At 37.9% G+C, this 15,371-nt stretch overlaps 1 protein-coding gene across 5 annotated transcripts in view; it reads left to right on the forward strand.

The window, feature by feature from the left end:
- The window catches only part of NFIB (nuclear factor I B), a 170,802-nt gene that overhangs the window by 125,586 nt on the left and 29,845 nt on the right, over positions 1-15,371 (forward strand). For all 5 annotated transcript variants that reach the window (XM_082074131.1, XM_082074133.1, XM_082074132.1 and 2 more), the window contains exons 7-8: positions 6,855-6,986; positions 9,347-9,531. In XM_082074131.1, the coding sequence (XP_081930257.1) occupies positions 6,855-6,986; positions 9,347-9,531 (317 nt within the window). The remainder of the gene's footprint in view (positions 1-6,854; positions 6,987-9,346; positions 9,532-15,371) is intronic.

Raw genomic sequence — 15,371 nt, forward strand, 5'->3', positions numbered from 1 at the left:
GCCTCGTGGCTTGGGGGTCTCACAGCTGGACAGTGTTTCTAGTATGAGGCATGTAGGGTGAGGAAGACTGGCCAGCTTTATGCCAGCAGATCAATGCATGGAAAAAAACAGTATTTTTCTCCTCAGAAGAAACAGTGCAGGTATGATAACACAGTTGTTCTGATTATGAACCTTTTCTGGAAGGTTTACTGTTACTTGCTGATGAGGAGTGGCAAGGTGGGTTTGAAAGATGAGAATGAAGAATTCCTGCCCACTGTTCTTGCAGGACAATGTGCCATAGTTTCAGTCTAATCCTAGTGGGAATAGATGTACATTTAAATAGGAATAATCTCTTTAGTATAGCAGTTAATTACTTACATGTTATATGATACTGTCAAACAACTGTTATGGGATTAGGTCTGTATGTCTCAATCTACTGTCAAACATTTTTTGAAATTACTTTGGGATAAGGAAGCTTTTGACATGAACGTATTCAATATTAATGCTTTCTTCTGACCATCATATCTTTCCATGGCTTTGCCCCTAAGCCTCCAGTCCCCCAGGATGCTGGGAGATATTAGAGAAGGTAGATAAAACCATTCTATCTTTTGTCCAAACCTCTTTCCAATGAGAAAAAGAAAATCATCAAGGTTAACATATCGCACAGAATGTAACTGTTGGCAATGGAATACAGTATTCTGCAAGTTTGGATGTGGGTAACGATGAGAAGACCGACGTGTTTACTCCATCTAAAGGATTTCTGACTCTTAGTTTCAGTTGTCTATCTGAAAGTTCTCGCATAATTTTCTTCTTTTATGTATAATAAGAGAATGCTTATTGAACAGTGCAAAATAAAATGGTGTACTTTATTAGTAAAGATTAATAGAGGAACTAGGAACAAGAAAATAATACCATTTCTATTGTAAGAAATTTACCTCTGTATTAGCATAGCTTTTCTGAATTGCAATTTTGTTGTAGTGTTTTTCTCAGGAGCTTGCAGTACTGAAAATGGCACTGGGAGAAATTCTAGTCTAGCTCCTCTTCTTATATTTTTCACTGCAAATCACAAAAGATAGTACATTGAAATGGTTTCTCTGTTATGAAATGTCAAAACAGCACAACAGAGTGTTTGATTAGCCCTGGGCATGGTGCAATATCTGGGGTGTGTCTGTGAAAGTAACTTTGGCCCTTAGTAGGCTGATTTGAAGATAGAAGTTTATCAAATCTTTGTACACTGAAACATTCTACCCTTGTATCAAATATTCATATGTAAAATGCTTTACTACACTCAATGTAGAGGCAAAAAGGAGATGGAGATCAGGTTTTTAAATGGGAGAAGAGAAGTTCTCTTCAAACCTTGACATTGGCTGCTCCTCAAGTTCAGAACTCTCTAACTGCTAAGTAACATGCATATATACCTTCATGTGAGACCTCAATGTCTCTCTCAAAAGCAAATACACAGGCCTTCACACATAATTGCTATATGTGTCTCAGAAAGTCATGGAACAGAACAGATACTGATTTGTTTGTTTGTTTGTTTTGTTGATTTTCTAATCAGAAAAACAGCATCAGAACTGAATTTTTCATGGAAATAATTACATTTTTTATAAGGGCTTCTCTCTGTTCCAAGATAAAACTTAGAGTGAGAGGGAATGAGACACCAACAAGCCAATGATTACAGCACAGATTTGGATGATGGGAGAGCGAGATGCAAAGCATGACTTCTGACTGATGCTTAACAGAACCTGTTTCTCTGTTCTAGGCACCAAGTATCTCAGACACCAAGCTGCTCAGGCACATCTGTCTTTCTTTCCTATTTATTCACAAAATAATACATCACCATTCCTTTTTTTTGCAAAGAAGATAAATGAATTAAAATGTTTTGGTTTTCAGGATTCTTAGTTTCCACTCAGCCTCAGTGCAAAGTCTTTAGGACAGATATAGAAAAGCCTTTTTCTTGCAAATGAGAGGTAGTTGTACTTCAAAATCACTTAGCTGTCAATATTCAATGTTAGGTGCCTTATCGTGACCTACAGTTGAGAAATACAGAATGCTTACAGCATTAAAGGAAGTCAGACTGAGCACTTCTGAAAATTGGTGATGCTGTCTCTTCCTGTGCAGAATTGATCTGCTTTTTCTTCACATGCACAGGTGTAAAACAAAACTGATTTTCCTGAGCACAGTGGGATTTGTCATGATTCGTTATCATCACCCAACTATCTGATGTGAACTTAAAATTTCACTTACGTTTTCACACGCGCTTTACACAAGTGTATCTACCAGATGTGGTGGAGAGTGAGGTCCAGCTGGATGTGATGTATATAGTGTATCCTGCCATAAGAAATTATCCCAGGTCCTGTTTCTTGTAAAAAAGCAGTTCATTTAAAACTGTAGCCTGAAAGGATGCCTCTTTTAGCTTGCCAGTGGTACTATGGACTCCGTGGCTTTTCACTATGTTTATCTATACAGCAAGTTGAATGTTGTTTTATCTTGCTCTTTCTGGAGGTGATACTAAACTAATGAGTTGTAAATGAATTTTTTAGAGATTGTTGTCTACAGGAGTGCACCTTGTAAAGAAAGGCTTTTGAAACTAAGCAGTAGGATATATATTCGTTAGAAAAATTAAAGAATAAACTGGATTAAAAGATATTTACTATTTGTTAATGATTTATTCTTACTCTGCTCATGAGCATGTCTCAAGAGCAAGAAGGAGAAGCTGCCATGTTGTGGTGATGAAGAAGGCAGATCAGGTGTCCAGAAACAGACAGGTGGATGTTTGAACTTGACCTGGATCACTGCTCAATTCCAGCTGAGCTCTCTTCACAGGTGTCTTGCCAACTAGTGTGCCAAGGTGACAGGGAGCTGCCTGGATGACAAGCTGCTTCAGACTGAGGAAGACAGTCTTTGCTTTGATTAAGGAGTTGCTAAAACTCATGTCTCCTTAATGTTTCCTAAGGTTCTTTGGAAGTGAACAATAGTTTAATTGAAGGCTGACATATACACATTTCTGCACACTTTCCCTGCAGGGTTTTATCACGTTAGAATTGATCAAAATTGTTGCCTTGGGCTGTCTTGAAGAACTATACATCTGAGCACCACTTGTGCAAGCTGCTGATGAACAGGTTGCATATGCTATGCTTCACAGCAGCTCTTCTGCCTTCCTAGGTAGGCAGATTTACATCGTTGGGAGATGAGATGGCCTATTAACTTTTTATTGGCATAAGCCATTTTTTCTTTGATGTGATGCATTAAAATGTATAACATGCCACCCTGTTTGTGTTCATACATACCGTATCTCCACAGTAATATGAGAATATAGGCAAGAGTGATTTGAAACTGGGAATTAAACCCAAACCAAAACAAAAGCCTGTTTTTCACATTTGAGGGAAATTCTCAGCAGGACAGGACACAATGTCTGACTAGTGTTGACCTTTAGATAACTTTGTCCAAGTGTTTTTGGCATCTTTCTGCTTTTCATCTGTACTTTGCATTTTTTTCCAAAAGTCTAAAAATAAATCACACTTGAAACTGTTTTATTTTCATTCTCAAATAATGAAGGTTGGAATCTTATTTCTGAAATTTTGACACAAACATAGAGCAAGTGGCCTATTTTTTGTCATTTGTTCTGTAGTTATCAGTGTATAACTAATCTCTATATAGCTACTAGACTATATCTCATGATGTGGAAAAAATAAGACAAGTTTTAAAATGAGAAAAATGTGTGTTTTCTACTATGTATAAGCTACTAGTGAAATCATATGAAGTTTCACTGTCACATTGACTTATTCTGCTTGATTTAAAGGCACTATTGCTTACAAGCAGAATTAAAGACAGTGAAAAACTGCTTCCCCCCCGGCCCCGATTTTGTAAATAGTAACTCTCCAAATAAATGTTACATGTGTATCTTCCTATTAAATCTCTGAGCCTCCTCTCTTGGCTGAAGAGGAAATGGCTGCAGTCTTTCTTCCTAACCTATACAAACAGTTATTGTTCCGCCTGCCCTCTTGGCTGCATCTGTTATTCGGCAGAAGCAGGAGCATGAACGCTCTGACATGACGGCCAGGCACATGTGGGGAGAGACACGGGGCCTTTGGGGGGGAAGGGGCTCTCTGAATTACTACTCAATGCAAAGTGCATTGTTTTAACAGGGAGCCTTCTGCCTGCACTTCAGCCATTATCCTTTGAGGTTGCCTGTGTGCCATATATGATGAAACTTCTGAAAGTACTTCATGCTGGTGTGCTGGGCGGTGTGTGTTAAAGTCACTGTTTTGGTGGGTAATGAGTGGTTTTATAGCAGTGCTGAATTCATTGCTCCTGACTACCAGTTGCATTCACCTTGATGAGGAAACAGTCTGTGTGAGAAGTTCATTCTGTTTGCATTGTAGTTTTTGCTGTCTTTTTTCTGTGTGCTAACTACAACTCTTAGTTCCGTAAAGCAGAGCCAGGAATAAGTTACACGTTTAAAGCAAGCTCTAGGATTATCATAGTCACCAATCTCTTTTTCAGTACACTCTTTTCAAATTAGTGATGGGAGGTTAAGGGGTACTCTGATTACATTGCACTTTTGATAGCATACTTCTTTAAAGCAACTGAAACGTTGTTTATGAAAAATGCAACACCTTTTTTTTTTTTTTGAATGAAGTAACGGTCACCAAACAAATTAAATCTCTGCTGCATTCCAGAAATCAGAGCTGCTGATGTGTGCAGACCTTAAAGAGTCAGGCAGCTTTTTCTTTCATGAGTTTTCTGTTAAATATGAGCTTTACATAAGGAAAAGATTTTCCACTTCCAGCCCAAGTTTTTTTTTTTCCCTTAGGGAGACAGAAATACAGTACTTCTAATTTGAAATAAAAGTAAACTCTTTGTACATTCTCTCTTTTGTGATGGCGTATATGTGGTAAAATGAACAAGATATTTGATCTCTGGTAAGTTATGTGACAACTACTGAAAATCACGGAGTTGTAGTGGGAGGCTGTGTCTACAAGCAGTATATTAGGCATACTTACCTTTTTTTCTCAGAGTGTAACACTGCTGTGCTTCTGCAGACAAAGTTTGTGCATGCATAGAACCGTGATACAAAGACAATAGCTCAATAATTTTGTCCTGGGCTTCTACAAAACCCTATGTCTGTTGTGGACATGTGCGAATTTTCTTGCTCTGATGGAACTAGGGTCTTATATGAAGAACCTAGGGCTGTCTTTTGAGCAGGAAGTAAAACATAATGATATATTTGAAAATAATTCCAGAATTCATTTACCTTCTTATCATGGTTTGCCTATGCAAAACACAATTTCAAACATTTCAGTCTTGCAATTTTAAAAATTATTTCTTAACTTAGCAGAATGTATTCAACAAAACTGTAACCACTTGTCAACTTTGTCTTTGCTACCTTCTGTTAGATTCAAATAAACAAAATATTTCTCTTTTTTCTTCCTCAACAACGATTTATTTCCCAAATTTTTATAAGATGGCTAGAGATGCATCTGTCAGCACTCAGTGTTTTTGATAACAACGTAAAATTGCAACAGAACAGTATAATAAAAAAGTTTAGAGTAACCTTTGTCATGTCTGTTAAAACTGAATAAGTGCTGAATTGCTTTATTTTAAAGCAATTCCTCACTCTTCCTGAGTGTTCTCCTGAAGAAAATCCTTTCGCAGTCACCTTCTTGAAGAGATGAACCTTGCAATGTATCTTGGAAATCAGCAGACTTAGTAGTCAGGACCAAAAGGGGGCAGGGGAGTTGTGGGGGAAGGTGAAGGGGCACGAGCAGAGTCTGCTCTGGGTCTGGTGCCAGTGCCTGTACAGGGCTGGACAGTGGGATGGGGCAGAGCAGGCAATCAGTCTCTCAGCTTAATGGGTCCTGCTATAAGTACAGCTTTCATGGTGAAAACCCACTTTGAACTCCAGCCAGTTCAGAAAGCACCGGTCCAATTTGGTCTCATTAAGGTGCTCACATTTTACAGGCCTGTCTTTGACTTCCAAGATGATTTTATGTCCCCCAGAATAGGTCATTACAGTGTGCCAGTATTAAAAGTGCCAAAATCACTGTAAGAGCTAACATGGTCCATGTAGGAAAGTCAGCTGCAACATGGTCCTAGTCCCCTAGTCCAGTAAAATACTTAAGAAATTACCTGTCCTTTAAACATGCAAAGTACAACAAATGTTGCTTAATTAATTTAAAATTTCAGAAAGAATCCAGTAATTTTTCTTTATGCAGTATCAGTAACCCTGCATGGTAGAAATCATACATTTGTTCCTACTAGTGTTTTATCTTCACTCAGTGAGCTCTAAAGAGATGTTTTCGTTGATGGGGAAACTGAAAGGAAGAGGCGGGAAGGCTGTACTTGAGACTTGGAAAATATGAGATAGAGAAGTTAAAGTATCCTTTATTCTTAGGCAATTGGCTTCGCCTTGGTTTTTGGGAAGGGCAAGGGATGGGTTTTGAAATAACAAAATATAAATACCATAAACTGGCATGTGTATGGCAGCTACCCTACACACCTGAGTGTAGGTGTTCCATTAAAAAATGCAATAAAGATTATGTGGCTGTTGAAGGAGCAGATGATTTGTTGATGTTCTGGAAAGCTGAGAAGTGTCTAGGGAGGTTCTGAAGACATGCATTTTTTCACTGTTTGGTTTGTCTGGTATGAAAGGAATGTAGTTTCTGTAGGACAAAGACCAGTTAGGGGATTATTATTCATTCTCAAGTTTGAAAGCAATAGTTTAAAATTAGTTTATTGGTCACAGGGGATTTGGGTCACCAAACAGTATATATGGAAGAGCAGTAAAAATAAATATCTTCAGTCTACAAAATGATGTGTCCTGAGACAGGTTTCTAAGCTAATGTCACTGTTCCATTGTTTTTCTGTTGCAGATATGTCTTCTCCTACAATGAAGAAACCTGAAAAACCTTTGTTTAGTCCTACTTCTCCCCAGGATTCTTCACCAAGACTGAGCACTTTTCCCCAGCATCACCACCCAGGAATCCCAGGAGTTGCACACAGTGGTGAGGGTTGTGGAGGAGGAAGAAATACCTCCACATACATTTAGTCTTTTCTCCTTTCCTACAATCAGATTCTGATGCATTTTTACAGACTTTCTTAGTGAGCTAATCCCATTTGTTATACTGATGAGGGTAGAAATGGAAGAGGTTGGGGTATCCTTGGAGGAATACTCGTTAAATTCAGTTCAGGTAGTCTGACTGTTGCAAGTCACTGGAAAGAATTTAGGATTATCCATTGAATAAAATAAGCCTTAAACTACATGGGGAAACTAACAGAAGAAAAATCCTCCCCATCTTTCCTCCTTCCACCTACCTCCTTTTTTATTATTGTCGCTATGATTATGTTGTATTTAAATACCAGAATAAGTAGGATTTATTATACAAGAGAAGGCACAACCGCGTTCACTATGACCCAATGAAATAAGGACCAATGCTTCTTTTGAATGCTCTGATAGAGTCCAGATAAATACTTTTCAACATCTATTTTCTGAAATCCATGGTAAATCCATAGTAAAACTTCACTGCAAGTGGGGAGGAAACACTTGATATGTGACAGAGTGCATGTTATCTTGAGGGTTTATCAGGGGTGACAAGGAATTCCAGCATCATGGTCTGTTTAATGTTAGAGATGAGAATGACCCTGATTCTTCAGATGAGAACACCATCCTCGGAAATCTCATCTGAGCAGCTCATCATGTCTCCTTATAAACTCCATATAAAGGGAGTCATTGCTTGAGCAGAGCTGGGTGACTAGAGGAGTAAAACAAATCTGAGGACTCTTTTTTCTTTTCTTTAACATGTGGTTCTGTTTTGATAAGTTTCTGTTTTGTGATTTCTCCATGATTTCAAGTTCTTCTCTTTCAGTCCATGTATAAAGGCTATTTTGCCTCTAACATCCACTTATTTTGAATCATGAAAGTGAGCCTGGACTCATTGTGGTCTCTGTAGGGTTTTCACTATCAGCAAATACTCAAGCATGTCATAGATGATGAGTGAAATGGAAGGAATTGATTTCTGCTCACTTGTGTTTGTTTTGCACAGCTCCCACATGTCACAGCAGTAACTAATGTTTAATGATTTAACTGAACTGGTGGGGCTGTGATTAAAATGAACCTGTCACCAAAGCAGTTTCCATGATTATTTTTGTCCCTATACTTATGTGTAGATCTTTCTGTTTGCTTTAGTGTATAATTTTTAGATATATGTACTTGGGTAACAGTTGTAACCTAATTTGTAGATGAGCTATGTACTTGCTAGAAAACCTAATTTCTGTCTGTGTAGCCTATTCTATTATGTCAGTGGGCAGTGGCTTTGAGATTTGCAAGATTTTGACTACCAAGTGCAGCAATTTTGGAACATTCCTACTGTTTTTTTTTCTTGGGCAAACTACGACTTTGTCCCAGCTCAAAAATAACAAGTATTTTAAAAAATAAGCTGGAAAACCCCAAAATAAGGGAGGTGGTCCAGAAAAGCAGTGTTGCGGTGCTTGTACTGTTACAGTATAGAACCATGAGCAGTTTATAAAATACCTTGCTTATACAGAACTGATTTTGTACCTTCCCAGTAATGAAAATTAAAACGTTGTTGTATTTTTTCTCCATTTTCATTGAATTTATTACCTACTTTTTAATATGTTGCCAAGTAGGTGCCCTCTAGATGTGTAATAAAGGTGGAAAGTGAGTTATAGTGCAGTGTGATAGAAGAGCACTCTTCACTTACATCTTAATGGCTGGGCAGCAGCAGAACATGCTGTACATTCCTTTTGCTGTGAAAACATTGCTGATTGTTTAGACATTACATACAGTCTGCAGATAGAGAAGTGTCTGTTTGTAGGGGCTGGGAAGAAAGAGAATGCAAAGAAAAATATGCATAGTGTAGATACTTTTTTGTTTGTCCAAGTTATTTTTATTGGATGGATTGATTTCCCACGCCTTGAAATTGAACATTCATTAGCATCTTCACAAAGGTCAGCTAATATTAATGGCATTATTGATGAGTAATTACCCTTTCTCCACATAAGGCAGGCAAGATGCAATGCAGTGAGGAATCACTACCTGTTTCTTAGGACTTGGTGGCTTTGCTCTCCTCTGTTGGAGTGCTGTGAATAGAAGTGTAGGTTTTATTTATTAACACACTTGTTTATTTGGGCTCCAATTTATGAATTTGAAACATTAGTACTTTCTGTTTCTTGGGATGATGTGATGGGAGGACACGTAAAGTTTTTCTGTAAAGATGCCATGAAGCGCGAGTGCAGTGTACTTATTTATAACTGACTTTTTATGTTTCTTGCTGAAATACAGAAGTGAAGAATTTTAGAAGAAACAAGATACAAAATAATTTTAATTTTATTTTCTCTTCTCCAGTCATCTCAACTAGAACTCCACCTCCACCTTCACCATTGCCATTTCCAGCACAAGCTATTCTCCCTCCTGCCCCGTCTAGCTACTTCTCTCATCCAACAATCAGATATCCTCCTCACCTGAATCCTCAGGATACTCTGAAGAATTATGTACCTTCCTATGACCCGTCCAGCCCACAGACTAGCCAGGTACTGTAAAACAATGTGAACCATCCAAAATAAATCCTATGAGGAATGTGTGTCTTCCAGGGTGTCTAGACCAGTATCTCACTAGTTCTGGTGTCAGAACAAACTGGGAACTGGCTCACCAACCTTTCCTGTTCAGCATGGTTGAATAAAGGGTGAAGGTTAGTCATATCCACTCACTGTTCCTCTGTGAAGCATTAGAAAAATACTTGTACTGAACAACCCAGCAGCACTAACAAGACAGGTCTTAGTCCTGCACCCCTTCTGCAGGCTGGGAGCCTCTGTGGCTGTGCAGGGCCCCCAGAAACAAAGCTCCTGCTGCAGGATGGAGTATGGAGTCCGCTGATATGTACATGCACACATGCACATGCATGGACATACGGGTATATTTACAGACTGACAATGAAAATAACCTCTGCCAAGGTAATGCTTTTCATGTTCTGTAGGCACCTGCTGTTTCTTTGCACAGGTACTAAGACATTACTGTGGTGAACACAGCACAGACCCACAAAATTGTTTTTTTCTTCATTTTGTAGAGACTGTGCAGTAACAGGTGAGTTCATGGCTGCTACACTGATTCAGACTTGTGTCTAATGTGGGAAACTAACATGGTTTCATTAGCAAAGTAATTTGTGAAGGGCTGTGTGCAAAACTGCTTTCCATGATAGCATCAGCATATAGCATTGATATGTGATCTACACTACAGCATAAACCGTAATTGAGACTTGGTCTGTCAATACTTGGAATATTTCCAGTGTCAGTGTAATGCAATCTTTGCTGCTCAGGCTGTTATTTATTTTTGATGCCTTGTCTGAAAGGCTCCCGTGGAGTCCTGTAGCTTATGCTGTAGCATATTTTGTAGAAGAGCCTTGGGACTGCAAACTGAAGAGACTATGGTCAGGTTTTCCTGCTCTAAGATTTAGGTTCCTTTGGAAGGTCTGTCTTATCATGGATGATAGGCTTGCTGTGACAGCATTTTGTTTTGGGCTTTGTTTTGTTTTTCACTTATAATGACAGGCCTTTCAGCATGTGTTTCAAGCACCACAGAAATAAACTTGAAACTGAATCAAACTTTCTAATGTTGAATAACAGATATGGCCCATCTGGGCTGTTCATTGTGACTATTGTCCGCATTGCCTAATGCTCTGGTCCAGCTACATGACTTTCTAAGTATTTACAAAAAAATAGTGGGTCCATAAACCCAAAATTTACTTTGAAAGGAGAAGTATTAACTATGTGATTTTTCTTTATTACAATATTAATACAAATGAAACCACAAAGTAAAAATGTGATACGTTAGCTTTAGAATACAAATTGCTATCTGTGCATGGATTGGAAGTCTTTCAGGCCCATATAGAACTTTTGTCGAAACTCAGCTGGGAACGTTGCATGCAGGACCTGATTTTAATTTGTGTAAAATTTCCATGAATAACAAAGTCTAATTAAGACATCCATGAAAAGACCTTAACGTTAATTCAATGCAGAAAATCTTAGAGTTCTGATGGATTTTTTTTTTAAACTGATGTCTTAATTAGGCACTATTAAGGGAGAAATTATGCAAATGAAAATCAGGCCCTTACTTGTATGCATTTCTTTAATTATTCAGTGCTTGTTTTACTTACATTTTGATTTCTTATATATATTGAAAGAGCAGATTAGGTGATAATCTCTCTGGATTGTTTAGTGTTCTCCTTTGGATCATTGCTGAAAATATATAATATCTAAATCAAGTATCTAACTTTCAGATGGTTGACAGATGTGCTGTTTTGTGATTTTAACATTGGGGAGTACATTCATTGAGCAAGAGAAATGCTATCAGCTCTTTGCCCAACAGGAGCCTTACTTTTTTCCTTGTCTGTATTTGAAAGATTAATCTTTAGACCAGAAAAGATAAAATTTTACTCTGCTGGCTTTTTCAGAGTAGTAGCAAACTGAAAACACTTCCTATTCTTGTGTTGCGGCACCACAGGGAATAACAGGCAAAATTTGCCTCTATTTACTACTTTCATCAGCTTTTATAACCTTTAGATTAGGGTAATGTTTTTCATTTAATTTCATGTTCCTGAGAAGAGGGAATGGGGTTAAACAACAGCAAGTATGAGATTCCAGGCATCTGCATCAGCTATTCTCCACAATTTATTATCATTAATTGCTATTATTAGTGGAATCTATTTTAAATTTAATTCTTTAAGGTTCTCCTCTGAGATGTGCTGTACATTAGAGGAGCTGTATGCACCATCAAAATGTCTCTGAATAGATCAGTTAAAGGATAGCCGTACAAGAAGTAAAAAAGCAAGAATATTTTTTTTGCTTAAGAAAAGAAGAAGCAGCTGTCTGTGAAGTTTCAGTGACAAAAGGGAATTGTTCTGATACAATGGCATGCTTTGAGCCAAACCAGTTTTTCTTTTCTAAATAAAACATGAATTTTTATTCAAACAAATTTAATTATTATAAAATGCAAAACTGCATCTGTATGAATACCACATCAAATTTAATTATACTTTCCCACCTCAAAACATACTCATTTGGATTTCAAAAGGAGAACTATGATTATAGTTTTAATTTCAGCCTTAGAAATAGAAAGGATGGATACCCTGACAGCATTTACCTAAAATGAACTGTTCCTCCCCAACATCTTTCAGTAATACACTAATGTAGATTGTTACGACAAGCAACTGAGATGCCTTGTACTCCCCACAGCAATTTTGAGATTAATTACATTACTGCTGCACTGATTATAGTGAGACAGTCATGCTATTCAATGGAATACTTTAAGTAAAATTAGTGTAAAGATATAGAGCTCCCATAGGTTTCCACAGTGGGAAGCAGTGGGCAATTTTCTTGACGTAATGTTAAATACTCCAGATTATGTGTGATGAACAGTCAGGAAGTTCAAACAGGCCCTTTGGCTGCAGTAAAAAATGATTCAGCAATGGATGATCCCAAACAAAAGCTTGCTGTGGCTGTCAGTTTCATGCTTATCTGCTTTGTATATCCTGTTCAATCTGGCTAATAAATAAACACATGTATTGAACAGAAATGAACCTTGTTAAATGTAGAGCTGGACTTAGAGCAAAACTAGTGGTCTGAGAAGTTCCCAAATTTTGAGAACTGCTGTACTTTCCACTAATCAAGTAATTTTGCTGAGTTCTTTTTTGTTATACTTGTTTCAAATCTTTTCTCCTTAGCTAAGAACTCGTGTTTCTGTATGAGATTGTGTGTGTGTGTATCTGTGTTATGATGGATTGCTGGTCTCTCCACAATTAAATTGATAGTGGTTACTCACTCTAAATTTCAGTGAAAACTGATTGATTGCTATGTGTCTAATCCACCTACAGTGTTTATCCAGCTACAGTGTATCGAGACTTTCAGAGTTACCACAAGTTTTGAACATGTATTTCGTTTCTGAATGACTCCAGATGGGTGAATCTTTTAATTTTGGAAAACATTACCTCCTCTGTGTGTGTATACACACGTGCATCTGCACACACAAATCTGTACACACTTGAAAGGCATTAATAATCGGGAGTGTATGAATCAATATACAGTATCAATGTCAGGCTTCCAGTGAGCCTGAAAAAATCACCAAGCACACCACCACTTGTGTGTCTGAAGTCAAAACCAAAAGCTCCAAACTTAATGCCCTATCGAGTTAAATGGAATAATTTCCTAATTAAGGTATGGTGAATCACAGAAGAAGGGTCAGCAAGTGTGATGAAGGCAATGATGGTAAAGAAAATAGTTCAGGTGTATCCTGCTGAAGAACCTCCTGGCATCAGTGAGATTTTTTTTTGATGACTGAACCAACCAAATAGCAGTAGACAATCTTGCAAACCCTTTGAGTTTGGATTATGAAGGCAACAGTTTACAGGTAATGTTAAATCAAATTTTGTGATATTTTTTATGAAATCTGCAGTTTTCAGTGTCATGGTAAAAATGCCTCCAATTTGGAGGTGTTAAATACTGGACCTTTTTCTTCTTACAATAGAAGGCTTGCACTTGTTATATACAACAGTCCAAGTGAACCGCTGTCCACATAGTGACTAAAATTCCAGGTGCTATTAAAACTTACTTTGTTGCAATGTGGGCTAGTGTGCAGCTTTGTATTTTTAATGTTTTTTTCTTTGTCTGGAGACAGAAATATCTGAACTGCTTGAGAAGAGCTGCTTCTGGAAGCTGGTGAGGCCACTTATTTTCCTCTCATAATGGACTGGGATATTACATTTTTGTTCAATGAAAGATAGGCACATTCTTCAGGAATGCCGGGCAGATGCTTTTTCATTCTTCAGTACAATAACTGCAGTCATTTAGCAACGAGGTGGGAGGCTCTGTTTGGGCTGGTGAAAGTGGTTCATGTCAGTTCCTGGGAGAATACTAGCAGAATAAGTTGACACAAGAGACACGTGTGCATGTGGTTTCTTTGATATAGCTAGTACCTTTATTTATTCACATTTAATAGTTTTCAGCTTCTTGGACAACTCTTTCTTTGTAATTTTTGAGAAATAATTGAAGATTAAATATGACAATGTACTAGTTTTAATTGTAATTGGGGGACAAAGAGAGACTACTAATTTAGCTGTATCTACTAACAAGGCATTTAAAGATTTAATTGCAGTCGTAAATGATTACTTCGTATTTAGTTCGCTCATTTCTAGTTTATTAAATGCACAGGTATAGGTCTCCAGAGTGCATGAAAACCATTTAAACCAAAGATATCTTTTGAACATTTATCTTTTTAAGAGATTTACTTTCCCATGCTTGTGTAACAGGGACTTACCCTGCTGTTAAGGAAATATATGAGGAGGGCTGGGTATTTCCTTGTGCTCTGCCTGTTGACAAATAATTCAGATTTTGTGAGCTCACAGATAAAATTATGATTTAGGATGGATGCCTTACGATATCTGTGTTCAAACATGGGTTGCTGAAGCTCTGCAGTTGCTCTTATTTTCAGCAGCGTTACGTCAAGAGGAAAATGCTTTCCCAAATGGATGAGATTCAGAGCTTTATAGGTCAAAGTCAACACCTTGATTTCTCCCAGAAAGTAGTACAGAAGTGATGTTGTCAGCCAAGAACTGGCAGCAACATGTTTTTTCTGAAGCTAATTCCTCAGCAGACAGGTAGCTGCGTGTCACAACACCTGAAGCTTTTGTGTGGCATCTCCCAGTGAGGTCTGGGTAAGATGTGCTGTAGCAATGAGTTACTCAGGTTGCAAGGGTATGGAAACTAGTGACATTTGTCCTTATGAAAAGTGGTAAGGGTCACTATAAAAAGGCAAAGTACATTTCTGTTGCTACCATAGTGTTCAATAGCAGAAATTAAATCTGTATAGCCTTGCTTCTTGTTAAACAAATGCTATATGGAACCCACCAGATTCAACCCACAGAGGAACTGCCTTATAGTACCTTCTACAGTCTCACTGGCAGTGCTCTAATAATACACTGTGTTATATTACTCAGATAGGTAATAACTTGAAGCTGTGTCTTCTGCAAATTTGATGAAACTGCCTCTTGTACCATTGAGCTGTCTCCAGTGGGAGACTAACATGGCCATTGGATTTTTGCAGTTGATGTAACTCCAGGGTGCCCTATGCAAAAGCTCTAGTGAGGTAAATGGTTGGGTTTGTGTCCTATAACCAAAAAAAAAAAAAAAAAAAAAGAGGAGGAGAGTTAGAAAAATGGAAGATACTTCTTCCATTTTCTTTTACTTGAAGATTTCCTGAAACATCCGTCACCCTCTGTGGATGTCACAGACCACAATGGCATGGACTCACAAATACAGAACTTGTCAGCCATGATTGTAGCTCATAGATGAGGCTAGCAGACATCTCTTAAAAAAAGATACTT

Source organism: Streptopelia decaocto, assembly GCF_964273445.1.
Source record: "Streptopelia decaocto genome assembly, chromosome: Z".
Lineage (NCBI taxonomy): Eukaryota > Metazoa > Chordata > Aves > Columbiformes > Columbidae > Streptopelia > Streptopelia decaocto.